This window comes from Leucoraja erinacea, unplaced genomic scaffold (genome assembly GCF_028641065.1).
Source record: "Leucoraja erinacea ecotype New England unplaced genomic scaffold, Leri_hhj_1 Leri_1461S, whole genome shotgun sequence".
NCBI classification, from domain to species: Eukaryota; Metazoa; Chordata; class Chondrichthyes; order Rajiformes; family Rajidae; genus Leucoraja; species Leucoraja erinaceus.
In genome coordinates this window covers 1-15,000 of record NW_026575739.1, presented here as the reverse complement: position 1 = coordinate 15,000, position 15,000 = coordinate 1, and the positions used below count along the sequence as shown (strand labels likewise).

At 59.7% G+C, this 15,000-nt stretch overlaps 1 protein-coding gene across 1 annotated transcript; it reads left to right on the top strand.

Moving 5' to 3' along the window:
* Positions 1–874: 874 nt before the first annotated feature.
* Positions 875–13,835, top strand: LOC129715865 (OTU domain-containing protein 7B-like; the record flags this gene model as incomplete). Its single annotated transcript, XM_055665753.1, is given in 11 exon segments — positions 875–994; positions 1,481–1,661; positions 2,910–3,121; positions 4,073–4,174; positions 6,116–6,243; positions 6,389–6,501; positions 8,668–8,703; positions 10,039–10,148; positions 10,151–10,168; positions 12,946–13,095; positions 13,721–13,835. Coding segments are annotated over 11 exon segments (1,250 nt in total), but the record flags the coding sequence as incomplete, so codon positions are not given.
* Between the last annotated feature and the right edge of the window lie 1,165 nt (positions 13,836–15,000).

Sequence of the window (15,000 nt, the reverse complement as noted above, 5' to 3'; positions counted from 1 at the left end):
CAGCCCAGTTCAGCCCAGCCCAGCCCAGCTCAGCCCAGCCCAGCTCAGCCCACTTCAGCTCACTTCACCCCAGCTTAGCTCACTTCACCCCAGCTTATCTCACTTCAGCTCAGCTCAGCTCAGCTCAGCTCAGTTCAGCTCAGCCCAGTTCAGTTCAGCTCAGCTCAGCCCGGCCCAGTTCAGCTCGGCCCAGTTCAGCTCGGCCCAGTTCAGCTCGGCCCAGTTCAGCTCGGCCCAGTTCAGCTCGGCCCAGTTCAGCTCGGCCCAGTTCAGCTCGGCCCAGTTCAGCTCAGCTCAGCCCAGTTCAGCTCACCCCAGTTTAGCTCAGCCCAGCTCAGCTCAGCCCACTTCAGCTCACTTCACCCCAGCTCAGCCCACTTCAGCTCACTTCACCCCAGCTCAGCTCACTTCAGTCCAGCTCAGCTCACTTCAGCTCAGCTCTGCCCAGCCCAGCTCAGCTCAGCTCACTTCAGTCCAGCTCAGCTCACTTCAGTTCAGCTCTGCCCAGCCCAGCTCAGCTCACTTTGGTTCAGAGATACAGCACAATTCCATTCTTGCGTCCAGTTCCGTAAAGCATTGATAGAGACAAAAAGCTGTAGTAACTCAGCGGGACGGGCAGCATCTCTAGAGAGAGGGAATGGGTGACGTTTCAGGTCGAGACCCTTCTTCAGACTCTGGGGTCTCGACCCGAAACATCACTCCAAAGACGTGCGGGTTTGTAGGTCAGTTGGACTTGGTGCAAATGTGTTTGTCCCTTGTGCGTGTGGGGTAGTGTCAGCGTGCGGCGAGTCGCCGGTCGGTGCGGAGTTTGCACGTTCTTCCCCCCCCCCCCGTCTTGACTTCTGACCTCTGACCCCTGACCTGTCGGGCTGCAGGGCCGGCCAGTGAGTGTCGGGGCCTCGTGATCGCATGACCCGCGACATGGATACCGTCCTGTCAGACTTTGTACGCTCGACGGGCGCGGAGCCGGGACTGGCGAGGGACCTGCTCGAAGGTGAGAGACCCCCCCGTCCGTCCGTCCCATCACGATTCCCCCTGTCGGTCGCCGGTCCGTCACCGTCTCAGTTCCCCCTATCGGTCGCCGGTCCGTCACTGTGTCCGTTCCCCCTGTGGGTCGCCGGTCCGTCACTGTGTCAGTTCCCCCTGTGGGTCGCCGGTCCGTCACCGTCTCCGTTCCCCCTGTCGGTCGCTGGTCCGTCACCGTCTCCGTTCCCCCTGTCGGTCGCCGGTCCGTCACCGTCTCAGTTCCCCCTGTGGGTCGCCGGTCCGTCACCGTCTCCGTTCCCCCTGTCGGTCGCTGGTCCGTCACCGTCTCCGTTCCCCCTGTCGGTCGCCGGTCCGTCACCGTCTCAGTTCCCCCTGTCGGTCGCCGGTCCGTCACCGTCTCCGTTCCCCCTGTGGGTTGCTGGTCCGTCACCGTCTCAATTCCCCCTATCGGTTGCCGGTCCGCCCCCAGTCACGGTTCCCCCCCACCCCCCAGGCAAGAACTGGGACCTGACTGCGGCGCTGAGCGACTTTGAGCAGCTGCGCCAGGTGAACGGCGGCAACTTGCCTCCCGCCTTCAACGAGGGCCGCGGGCAGCGCCCACACGACCGGGACGGGGCCCGCAACGCACGACCCCCCCTTCAGCGGCCCGACGACAGCAGCGGCAACCAAGGTGAGCCCGGGGAGGGGGGAGGGGTCCTGTGGGTGGAGGCTGTCCCCTGGGGTGAGGAGGGGAGGAATCAAATCAAGTATATATTCGTCACACACACATTCGAGACGTGCAGTGAAATGAAAAGTGGCAATGCGCGCGGACTGTGTGTAAAAAGACAAACAGCCAAACAGAATGGAACAGAATCACATGTTCACATATTACATATTTGTGGGAGGGGAAGAAAAAGGAAAAAACCCAGCAATTTAAAAAAGACACCACACACAGTGGAGTGGTTCAGTAGAGATCGTCCCTGGTGAGATAGGAGTTTACAGTCCTCATGGCCTCGGGCAGAGAAACTCCTTCTCATCCCGCTCCGTTCTCACAGCATGGCAACGGACGGAGGCGTTGCCGGGGGTGGGGGGGAAGGGTTCCCCCATGATCTTGTTGGCTCTAGATCTGCACCTTATGATGGATAGTTCATGCAGGGGGGGGGCGGGTGTAGTTTCCCATAGTGAGTTTGGCCGGAACGCAGGAGGAGGGGCCTTCTGTGGGGGGGGGATGGGGGTGCAGGGATATTTGGGATGGTTGCCACATTCCTGTATAGACCCCCCCCCCCCGGCTTTCCTCCCCCCATCTGTAACCCCCCCCCCCCCCGCCATGATGCCCCCCTTAGTAATTCTCCCCCCCCCCTTGTGTGTGTGTGTGTGTCTCTCTGCCCACCAACTCTCTCTGCCCCCTCCCCCTCTCTGCCCCCCCTCCCCCTCCCTCTGCCCCCCCTCCCCCCTCTTCTGCCCCCCCTCCCCCTCTCTGCCCCTCCCCCTCTCTGCCCCTCCCCTCTCTCTGCCCCCCTCCCCCTCTCTCTCCTCTCTGCCCCCCTCCCCCCCTCTCTGCGCCCCCCTCCCCTCTCTCTGCTCCCTCCCCCCCTTCCTGTCCCTCTCTCTGCCCTCCCTCTCTCTCTGTCCCCCCTCCCCCTCTCTGCCCCCCTCCCCCTCTGTCTCTCCCTCGCCCCCCCTCTCTGCCCCCTCTGTCCCCTCTCTCCATCCCCCTCCCCCTCTCTGCCCCCTCCCCCTCTCTCTGCTCTCCCCCCCCCCTCTCCCCCCTCCCCTCCCTCTCCCTTCTCTCCCTCCTCTCTCCCCTCTTCCTCTCTGCTCCCTCTCCCCTTTCCCCCCCTCCCTTCTCTCCTCTCCCCCCTCCTCCCTCTCTCCCTCTCTCCTCCCTCTTGTCTCCCCCTGTGTCTCTTCTCTGCTCTCTCTCTCCCTCTGCCTCGGGGCAGACCTCGTCTGCCCGGGCATCTCTCTCGCCATTCGGCGATCGTGTCGTTGGCCCGCTCACACGTGGGCAGCAACGGCGGCGCGGACCACCCGCTGGAGACGCCCGTCTGCACCTTCCAGCTGCCCGACCTGACCCGCTACCGAGCGCCGTTCCGCTCCTTCATCGAGAGGGACCTCATTGAGCAATCCATGCTGGTCGCCCTGGAGCAGGCAGGTATGTGACGTCTCTCTGTCTGAGTCTCTCTCCCTCTGTGTCTCTCCCTCTGTGTGTCTCTCCCTCTGTGTGTCTCTCCCTCTGTGTGTCTCTCCCTCTGTGTCTCTCTTGTCCTCCTCTGTGTGTGTTCTCTCTCTGTCTGTTGATGTCTCTCCCTGTGTGTGTGTCTCTCTCTGTGTGTCTCTCTCTCTGTGTGTCTCTCTCCCTCTGTTGTGTCTCTCTCTCTCTGTGTGTCTCTCTCTCTCTCTGTATGTATGACCTTCTTTCTTTCTCTCTCCGTCTCTCACTGCCTGTCTCTCCCTCTCACTGTCTCTCTCTCTCTCTCTCTCTCTCTCTGTTTCGCACTCTCTCTCCCCCTCTGTGTGTCTCTCTCTCTGTCTGTCTGTCTCTCTCCCTCTGTGTGTCTCTCCCTCTGTGTGTCTCTCCCTCTGTGTGTCTCTCCCTCTGTGTGTCTCTCCCTCTGTGTGTCTCTCCCTCTGTGTGTGTCTCTCCCTCCTTCTCTCCCCCTCCCCCTCTCCCTCCTCTATTCTCTTCCTCCGTTCACCCCCCCCCCTCCCCCCCCCTCCCCCCCTCTCCCCCTCTCCCCCCTCCCCACCGAACCCCCCCTCCCCCCCCCCCTCTCCCCCTCCCCCTCTCCCTCTCCCCCTGCTGTATCTCCGTCCCTCTCTGCCTCTGCCTCTCTGCCTGCCTCTGCTGTGTGTGTGTCTCTGTGTGTGTGTCTCTGTGTGTGTGTGTGTCTCTGTGTGTGTGTGTCTGCGTGTGTGTGTGTGTCTGCGTGTGTGTGTGTCTGTGTCTGTGTGTGTGTGTGTCTCTCTGTGTGAGAGTGTGTCTGTGTGTGTGTGGCCATGTCTCTTGTGGATGCGGGGGAGAGGGTGGACTGGGGGGAGTGGGGTGATGGACACTGCGGGGGGGGGGTCTAACACTATCCCCCTCCCCTTTCCCCCCCCCCAGGCCGGTTGAACTGGTGGGCCCAGACGTCCGCCGGCTGCCAGAGGCTCCTCCCCCTCGCCACCACCGGCGACGGCAACTGCCTGCTGCACGCCGCCTCACTCGGTGAGTGTCCGCACGCACGCACGCACGCACACACACGCACGCGCCCACCCATTCACTCACCCATTCACACACCCATTCACAAACCCATTCACAAACCCACCCACACACCCATTCACTCACCCATTCACCCACCCATTCACTCACCCATTCTTTCACCCATTTCCCATCCACCCCACACACCCATTCATTCACCCATTCACACACACCCACGCACCCACCCATTCACCCACCCATGTCACCCACCCATTCACCCCACCCATTCACCCACCCATTTCACCCACCCATTCACCCCACCCATTCACCCCACCCATTCACCCACCCATTCACCCCCCCATTCACTCACCCATTCACTCACGCACGCACCCCACCCATTCACTCACCCACTCACACACCCACTCTCACACCCACTCACACACACACTCCCATTCACTCACCCACTCACTCACCCATTCACACACCCATTCACTCACATTCATTCACACACCCATTCACACACCCATTCACACACCCATTCACACACCCATTCACACACCCATTCACACACCCATTCACACACCCACTCACACACCCATTCACACACCCATTCACACACCCATTCACACACCCATTCACACACCCATTCACACACCCATTCACACACCCACTCACTCACCCACTCACCCACCCACTCACACACCCATTCACACACCCACTCACACCCACCCATTCTCTCACCCATTCACTCACCCATTCACTCACCCATTCACTCACCCATTCACTCACCCATTCACTCACCCATTCTCTCACCCATTCACTCACCCATTCACTCACCCATTCACACACCCATTCACACACACTCACACACTCACACCATTCACTCACCACATTCACTCACCCATCCCACTCACCCATTCACCTCACACCATTCACTCACACCATTCACACACCCATTCACAAACCCATTCACAAACCCACCCACTCACAAACCCATTCACCCACCCATTCAACCACCCATTCACACACCCATTCACACACCCATTCACACACCCATTCACACACCCATTCACACACCCATTCACACCCACCCACTCACACCCTCACACCCACCGACTCACACCCACTCCCACACCCATTCACTCACCCATTCACACACCCATTCACTCACCCATTCACTCACCCATTCACACACCCATTCACACACCCATTCACACACCCCCATTCACAACTCACCACCCACCCATTCACCCACCCATTCACCCACCCATTCACCCACCCATCCACCCACCCATTCACACACCCATTCACACACCCACTCACCCACCCATTCACCCACCCATTCACACACCCATTCACCCACCCACTCACCCACCCATTCACACCCACCCATTCACAAACCCATTCACTCACCCATTCACACACCCATTCACACACCCATTCACACACCCATTCACACACCCATTCACACACACCCATCCACACACCCACTCACTCACTCATTCCCACCATTTGCGGGGGAGGGTGGATGAGAGATTCATGGTGGAGAGAAGGGAGAGGGGAGGAGTGGAGGGGGAGAGAGAGATAGGAGTGGAGAGGGAGAGAGAGATGGGGTTAGTGGAGGGGTGAGAGATTGGGGAGGGGAAGGGAGACGGAGGAGTGGAGTGTAGTGGAGGGGGTGGAGAGATGGGAGGGGGAGAGAGATGGGGAGGGGGGGAGAGAGATGGGGAGGGGGGGAGAGAGATGGGGAGGGGAAGAGGGAGACAGATGGGGGGGAGGTGGGCTGCCTACATCACCTGACTGACACCCCCCCCCCCGGGGGATAGGGTTGAAGGCACTGGGGAGCGTGCTAGGGAGGAGATGGGGATGAGGGGAGATGGGGAGGGGGGAGGGAGGTAGGGAAAGGAGGGAGGGAGGGGTGGTGGTGTAGATGGAGAGGGCTCACTAACGCGGCGGTGGCTCTGGCAGGGATGTGGGGCTTCCACGACAGGGACCTGATGCTGAGGAAGGCCCTGTACTCCACCATGGGGAAGGGGCTGGAGAAGGAGGCGCTGAGGAGGCGATGGAGGTGGCAGCAGACGCAGCAGAACAAGGAGGTGAGGTCCACCAGCCCCGACCCTTGGCCCGCCGTTCCCCCGTCCCTCCGACCCCCGTGCCCCCGACCCACTGACCCTCCGCTCCCCTGACCTCCCCAATACTGACCCCTGTGCGTGTGCGTCTCTCCGTCGGTGCCGGCTGCAGTCGGGGCTAGTCTACACGGAGGACGAGTGGCAGAAGGAGTGGGCGGAGCTGATCAAGCTGGCGTCCAGTCAACCGCGGGTCCACCTGCCCAGCAACGGCTCCGGATGCAGCGGGTACGTTTCACCCACACCGCGGGGAGGGGAGGGGAGGGAGAGGTGGGGGGGGCAGACAGGGCCGGATTTACCACTAGGCCTCGTAGGTTGAAGCCTAGGGCCTCGAAATCAGGGCGGTCTCCGGCTAACATAGAAACATAGAAATTAGGTGCAGGAGTAGAGGCCATTCGGCCCTTCGAGCCTGCACCGCCATTCAATATGATCATGGCTGATCATCCAACTCAGTATCCCGTACCTGCCTTCTCTCCAAACCCTCTGAAAACAATTTCTATGTTCCTCTGATCCCCTTAGCCACAAGGGCCACATCTAACTCCCTCTTAAATATAGCCAATGAACTGTGTGGCCTCAACTACCTTCTGTGGCAGAGAATTCCAGAGATTCACCACTCTCTAATCTCGGTTTTAAAGGATTTCCCCCTTATCCTTAAGCTGTGACCCCTTGTCTTGGACTTCCCCAACATCCAGAGATTCACCACTCTCTGTGTGTGGAAAAAACATGTTTTTTCTCATCTCGGTCCTAAAAGACTTCCTTCCCCCTTATGCTTAAACTGTGTGACCTTGTTCTGGACTACCGCAACATCGTGAACAATCTTCCTGCATCTAGCCTGTCCAACCCCTTAAGAATTATGTAAGTTTCTATAAGACCCCCTCTCAATCTCCTAAATTCTAGAGAGTATAAACCAAGTCTATCCAGTCTTTTTTCTTCATAAGACAGTCCTGACATCCCAGGAATCAGTCTGGTGAACCTTCTCTGCACTCCCTCTATGGCAATAATGTCCTTCCTCAGATTTGGAGACCAAAACTGTACGCAATACTCCAGGTGTGGTCTCACCAAGACTCCGTACAACTGCCGTAGAACCTCCCTGCTCCTATACTCAAATCCTTTTGCTATGAAAGCCAACATACCATTCGCTTTCTTAACCTGCCGTTTGACTCTGGGTTTGACCCCCCCCTCTCTATCTCTCCCCTATCTCTCTCTCTCCTCTCTCTCTCTCCATCTCCTCCTCTCCTCTCTCTCTCTCTCTCTCCTCTCGTCTCTCTCTCTCTCTCCTCTCTCTCTCTCTCCCTCTCTGCCCTCTCCTCTCTCTCTCTCTCTCTGTCTCTGTCTGTCATCTCCATCTCAATCTTACAAATGATGAAAGACTGGATAGACTCGGTTTGTACTCTCAATATCTCTCAAAGTCAAAGTCGATATCTCTCGTTCCTCCCGTTCCCATCATCTCCATCGCCCACTTTGATCTCCCGGTTTTCGCACCTTACACTTCATCATTTGATTCCTGGGATGTCAGGACTTTCATATGAAGAAAGACTGGATAGACTCGGCTTGTACTCGCTAGAATTTAGAAGATTGGAGGGGGATCTTATAGAAACTTACAAAATTCTTAAGGGGCTGGACAGGCTAGATGCAGGAAGATTGTTCCCGATGTTGGGGAAGTCCAGAACTAGGGTCCACACACACACAGTTTAAGGATAAGAGGGAAATCTTTTAGGACCGAGATGAGAAAACATTTTTTTTCACACACACAGAGCGCTGAATCTGTGGAATTCTCTGCCACAGAAGGTAGTTGAGGCCACAGTTCATTGGCTATATTTAAGAGGGATGTTAGATGTGGCCCTTGTGGCTAAAGGGATCACGGGGGGGGGGTATGGAGAGAAGGCAGGTATGGGATACTGAGTTGGATGATCAGCCATGATCATATCGAATGGCGGTGCAGGCTCGAAGGGCCGAATGGCCTCTACTCCTGCACCTATTGTCTATGTTTCTATGTTTAATCTGTGGACCATCTTCCTCTATCGTGGGGGTGGGGATTTGGGGGGGGGGGGGGGTTCACAAGTGGAACAGCTTAGGGACCTCCATCTAAATCCGGCCCTGGGGGGCAGAGAGGTGGGGGGGGGGGGGAAGAGAGGGGTGGAGGTGGGTGGGAAGGGGAGCATGGGAGGAGGCAGCAGGATGGTGGCATGAAGATTGGGGGGGGGCATGCGGGATAAGGAATGGACAAGAAAGGGAGGGGTGGGAGGGGAGGGTGAGATAGGGGAGGGTGTGATAAGGGAGAGTAAGGATGGGTGCTCAGAGGGTGGGGGGGGGGAAGGCTTTGAGGAGTGGGATGAGGGGATGGGTTGCCAGATGATGCTAACTACTCCTCCCCCCTCCCCTCCCCTCTTCCAGGAGACTGGTAACATCGACCTTCCCCGCCCTAAACAGGTAAGTCCTCTCCCATTCTCATTCCCTTCATCCCGTATCCATACACTGTGGACGGTTCGATTGGAATCATGTGTTGTCTTTCCGCTGACTGGATAGCATGCAACACAGAAGCTTTTCGCTGTACCTCAGTACACGGGACAATAATCTAGTCCAAGTTCAAGTGAGTTTATTGTCCTGTGTCCCTGAATGGGACAATGAAATTCTTGCTTTGCTTCAGCACAACAGAACATAGTAGGCATTGACTACAAAACAGATCAGTGTGTCCATATACCGTGATATAAATATATACACACACACACATGAATGAATAAACTGATCAAGTGCAAATAACAGATAATGGGTTATTAATGTTCAGAGTTTTGTCCGAGCCAGGTTTAATAGCCTGATGGCTGTGGGGAAGTAGCTATTCCTGAACCTGGACGTTGCAGTCTTCAGGCTCCTGTACCTTCTACCTGAAGGTAGCGGGGAGATGATCCCGTACCTGCCTTCTCTTCATACCCCCTGATCCCTTTAGCCACAAGGGCCACATCTAACTCCCTCTTAAATATAGCCAATGAACTGTGTGGCCTCAACTGCCTTCTGTGGCAGAGAATTCCACAGATTCACCACTCTCTGTGTGTGGAAAAAAAAAATGTTTTTCTCATCTCGGTCCTAAAAGATTTCCTTCCCCCTTATGCTTAAACTGTGTGTGTGGCCCCTTGTCCTGGACTTCCCCAACATCGGGAACAATCTTCCTGCATCTAGCCTGTCCAACCCCTTAAGAATTTTGTAAGTTTCTATAAGATCCCCCCCTCAATCTTCTAAATTCTAGCGAGTACAAGCCGAGTCTATCCAGTCTTTCTTCATATGAAAGTCCCGACATCCCAGGAATCAGCCTGGTGAACCTTCTCTGCACTCCCTCTATGGCAATAATGTCTTTCCTCAGATTAGGAGACCAAAACTGTACGCAATACTCCAGGCGTGGTCTCACCAAGACCCTGTACAACTGCAGTAGAACCTCCCTGCTCCTATACTCAAACCCTTTTGCTATGAATGCTCTGTGGCAAGAATGTCTTTCCTTTCCTCAGTGAAAATTTTTTTTCTCATCTCGGTCCTAAAAGATTTTTCTCATCTCGGTCCCTTATCCTTAAACTGTGACCCCTTGTTCTGGACTTCCCCAACAATGGGAATTCAAAGGCAGCATCTCCAGAGATAAGGAACGGGCAAAGTTTCGGGACGAGACGCAGTTCGTGGGGCGGGGAGGCGGGAAGAGGTGAGGGGGGGTGTGGGGGTGAGTGTCGGGACAGTTGCCGGTGGTAATGAGTGCTGGGTATGGGGGGGTCGTTGTGTCTCTAGCAGTGTGGACAGCGCGGAGGAGCCGGTCTACGAGAGCCTGGAGGAGTTCCACGTCTTTGTGTTGGCGCACGTCCTGCGCCGGCCGATCGTGGTGGTGGCCGACACCATGCTGAGGACTCCGGTGGTGAAGGTAAACTTCCTCCACCCCCCATCCCGTAAAACACTCCCCCTTCCCCCCCCCCCCCCTTCCTTTCCCCCCTTCCTTTCCCCCCCTTCCTTCCCCCCTTCCTCCCTCCCTTGTTTCCCCCCCCTTGTCCCCCCCCTTCCTCCCCCCCCCTTGGTTTCTCCTCCCCCCCTGGTTTCCCCCCCCCTTGGTTCCCCCCTTGGGTTCCCCCCCCCTCCTCCTTGGTTCCCCCCCCCTCCTTGGTTCCCCCCCCCTTGGTTCCCCCCCCCTTGGTCCCCCCCTCCTTGGTCCCCCCCCCCCCCCCCTTGGTTCCCCCCCTCCTTGGTTTACCCCCCCCCTTGGTTCCCCCCCCCTTGGTTACCCCCCCCTTGGTTACCCCCCCTTGTTACCCCCCTTGGTTACCCCCCCTTGGTTCCCCCCCCCCTTGGTTCCCCCCCCCTTGGTTACCCCCCCCTTGGTTACCCCCCCCCTTGGTTTACCCCCCCCCCCTTGGTTACCCCCCTTGGTTACCCCCCCTTGGTTTACCCCCCCCTTGGTTACCCCCCCCCTTGGTTCCCCCCCCCCCCTTGGTTACCCCCCCCTTGGTTACCCCCCCCCTTGGTTACCCCCCCCCTTGGTTACCCCCCCCCTTGGTTACCCCCCTTGGTTACCCCCCCTTGTTACCCCCCCCCTTGGTTACCCCCCCCTTGGTTACCCCCCCCTTGGTTACCCCCCCCCCTTTGTTACCCCCCCCCTTGGTGTAACCCCCTACCCCCCCCCCCTTGGTTACCCCCCCTTGGTTACCCCCCCCTTGGTTACCCCCCTTGGTACCCCCCCCCCCCTTGGTTACCCCCCCTTGGTTACCCCCCCTTGGTTTCCCCCTCCCCTTGGTGGTCCCCCCCCTTTGTGGTCCCCTCCCCCTTGGTTTCCCCCCCCCCTTGGTTTCCCCCTCCCCTTGGTCCCCCCCCTTGGTCCCCCCCCCTTGGTCCCCCCCCCCCTTGGCCCCCCCCCCCCTTGGTACCGCCCCCCCCCCCCCCTTGGTCCCCCCCCCCTTGGTCACCCCCCCCTTGGTCCACCCCCCCCTTGGTTACCCCCCCTTGGTTCCCCCCCCCCCCCTTGGTACCCCCCCCCCCCCCCCCCCCTTGGTCCCCCCCCCCCCCCTGGTTTTCCCCCCCCCTTGGTCCCCCCCCCCTTGGTTCCCCCTCCCCTTGGTTCCCCCCCCCCCCCCCTTGGTTCCCCCCCTTTCCCCCCCCCCTTGTTTCCCCTCCCCCTTGGTTCCCCCCCCTTCCCCCCCCCCCTTGGTTCCCCCCCCTTAGTTTTCCCCCCCCCCCCCCCCCCCCCCCCCCCCCCTTGGTTCCCCCCCCCCTTGTTACCCCCCCCCCCCCCCCCCCCCCCCCCCCCTTGGTTCCCCCCCCCTTGGTTCCCCCCCCCCCTTGGTTCCCCCCCCTTAGTTTCCCCCCCCCCCTTGGTCCCCCCCCCCCCCTTGGTTTCCCCCCCCCTTGGTTTCCCCCCCCCTTGGTTCCCCCCCCCTTGGTTCCCCCCCTTGGTTACCCCCCCCTTGGTTACCCCCCCTTGGTTACCCCCCCTTGGTTACCCCCCCCCCTTGGTTCCCCCCCCCTTGGTTTCACCCCCCCCTTGGTTTCACCCCCCCCTTGGTTTCACCCCCCCCTTGGTTTACCCCCCCCCTTGGTTACCCCCCCTTGGTTACCCCCCCCCTTGGTTTCACCCCCCCCCTTGGTTTCACCCCCCCCCTTGGTTTCACCCCCCCCTTGGTTACCCCCCCCTTGGTTACCCCCCCCTTGGTTACCCCCCCTTGGTTCCCCCCCCCTTGGTTTTACCCCCCCCCCTTGGTTACCCCCCCCTTGGTTACCCCCCCTTGGTTACCCCCCCCTTGGTTACCCCCCCTTGGTTTCCCCCCCCCTTGGTTACCCCCCCTGGTTACCCCCCCCTTGGTTACCCCCCCTTGGTTACCCCCCCTTGGTTCCCCCCCCCCCTTGGTACCCCCCCCTTGGTTACCCCCCCCTTGGTTACCCCCCCTTTGGTTACCCCCCCTTGGTTACCCCCCCCCTTGGTTTCACCCCCCCCCTTGGTTTCACCCCCCCCCCCTTGGTTTCACCCCCCCCCCTTGGTTACCCCCCCCTTGGTTACCCCCCCTTGGTTACCCCCCTTTGGTTACCCCCCCTTGGTTACCCCCCCTTGGTTTACCCCCCCTTGGTTACCCCCCTTGGTTACCCCCCCTTGGTCCCCCCCCCTTGGTCCCCCCCCCTTGGTCCCCCCCCCTTGGTCCCCCCCCCTTGGTCACCCCCCCTTGGTTCCCCCCCCCCCTTGGTTACCCCCCCCTTGGTTACCCCCCCCCTTGGTTACCCCCCCCTTGGTTCCCCCCCTTGGTTACCCCCCTTGGTTTACCCCCCCTTGGTTACCCCCCCTTGGTAACCCCCCCCCCTTGGTTCCCCCCCCTTGGTTTTACCCCCCCTTGGTTTACCCCCCTTGGTCCCCCCCTTGTTTTCCCTCCTTTTCCTTTCCCCCCTTCCTTTCCCCCCTCCTTTTCCCCCTTTCTTTCCCCCTTCTTTCCCTCTTCTTTCCCCCTTCTTTCCCCCTTCCTCCCCCCCCTTCCTTTCCCCCCCTTCCTTTCCCCCCCCCTTCCTTTCCCCCCCCCCTCCCCCCCCATCCCCCCCCCCCCCCCCCCCCCCCCCCCCCCCCCCCCCTTGGTTCCCCCCCCTTGTTCCCCCCCCCTCTTCCTTCCCCCCCTTCCTCCCCTCCCCTCCCCTCCCCTCCCTCATTTGTTCCCTGTGTCCTTCCTGCAGCTTTTGCCCCCATCCCATTTGGGGGCATCTACCTGCCGCTGGAGGTGATGGCGAGCAAGTGTCACCGTTTACCGCTGGTCTTGGCTTACGACCAGGCCCACTTCTCCGCTCTGGTCTCCATGGAACAGCGGGAGCCCAACAAGGAGCAAGGTTAGTCGCGCCCATCTCTCCGTAACCCCCCCCCCCCCCCCCCCCACACACACGCTCCCATCTCATTTATTGTCACCAGCAGACAGGGGAAACGGTGTCGATCGCAGGGATTATTGTCCCGTGTACTGAGGTACAGTGAAAAGCTTCTGTTGCGTGCTAACCAGTCAGCAGAAGGACAACACATGATCACAATCGAGCCGTCCACAGTGTACAGATACAGGATACAGGGAATAACGTTTAGTGCAAGGTCAAACCCGATCAAGGATAGTCCGAGGGTCCTCTCTAGTTGGTGAGAGGACGGTTCAGTTGCCCGAGAACAGCCGGGAAGAAACTGTCCCTGAATCTGGACGTGTGTGTGGTGTGCGTTTTCACACTTCTGTACCTCTTGCCTGATGGGAGAGGGGAGGAGAGGGAGTGGCTGGGGTTAGACTGGTCCTTGATGATGCTGCTGGCCTTGCCGAGGCAGCGTGAGGTGTAGATGGAGTCCAGTGGAAGGGAGATAAGAATTGTCCCCCAGTGTGTGTGTAGGGTTGTGTTAATGTGTAATCCTCTCTCTCTCCCCCCCCATCCAACTCTCTCCCCCCTCTCTCTCCCTCCCCCCCCACCCCCGTCTCCCTCTCTCCAGCCGTTGTCCCACTGACGGATTTCGAATACAAGCTGCTTCCCGTCCACTTTGCCGTGGACCCCGGAAAGGATTGGGAATGGGTGCGAGATGACAACGATAATGTCCGGCTTGCCAGGTAGTAACTCCACCCCCCCCCCCTCCCTCCCCACACCCACCCCCCCCCCCCCCCAACACCACCCCCCCCCCTCCCAAACCCCCCTCCCCACTCCCACCCACCCAGCCACCACCGCCAGATCCCCCCCCCCCACTTCCCCCCCCCCTCCCCCCCAACACCACCCCCCCCACACTGCCAGCACCCTCCCCCCCCACCACTTCAGCACCACTCCCCCCCACTCTCCCTACCACCACCCCCCCCACGCGCTTCCACCCACAACACAACCGCCATATCCCCTCCCCCCCCTTCCCCCCGTCGTCACACCACCTCACCCCCCCACACTGCCAGTATGTGTATTACGTCGTGTGTTGTGTATAGTTTAAACTGTGTGGCTGCTGTGTGCTGTACTCCCACCACCACCTACACTGTTTGTGTACCCACTCCCCCCCCCACCCCACCCCGTGGTGTTGGTGTGTCTCCTGACCCCCACCCCCCCACCATCCCCCTCACACGGCTGATGGAATCCCCTAATATTGTTCACTTCTCATCTCTCGCGCCTCCCTCTCGACTCCTCCATCACCACCCACTCGCCCCTCCTCTCGTCCCCCTTCCTGAGGAACCCTCTCTCTAGGAGGGTCCCCCCTCTCTCCTCCGTTCCCCCACCCTCCCTCCCTACCGAAGCAGAGCTTGTGAGAGAGCTAGGGAGGGGGGACCTCCCCCTTTATCGAAGAGGTGTGTTGGCCCCTGGTTCTGGACTCGACCCACATTGGGCTCTCCTCCCTCGTCTCTCCCCCCCGTCCTCTGCCTCCTTCTCTCCCTCGCTCTCCCTGCCTCCCTCGTTCTCTCTCCCCTCGTAACTCTCGCAATCCTCCTCTCTCTATCTTCTCTCTCTCCTCCCTCCGCCTCTCCTCACCCTCCCCTCTCTCTCTCCTCTCTCTTCTTCCCTCTCTCTCTCTCTCTATCTCCCTCTCTCTATCCCTCTTTCCCTCTCTCTCTACCTCTCTCTCTCCCTCTCGCTCCCCTCCCTCTCTCTCTTCTCCTCTCCATCGCCCCCCTCTCTCTTCTCTCTCCACTCTCCCTTCTCTCTCCCCCCTCACCTCTCCGCTCTCTCCCACCTCTCCTATCCCTCTTATCTCCTCCCCTCTCTCTCCCTCTCTCCTCTCCTCTCCGCGTCTTCTCTCTTTCT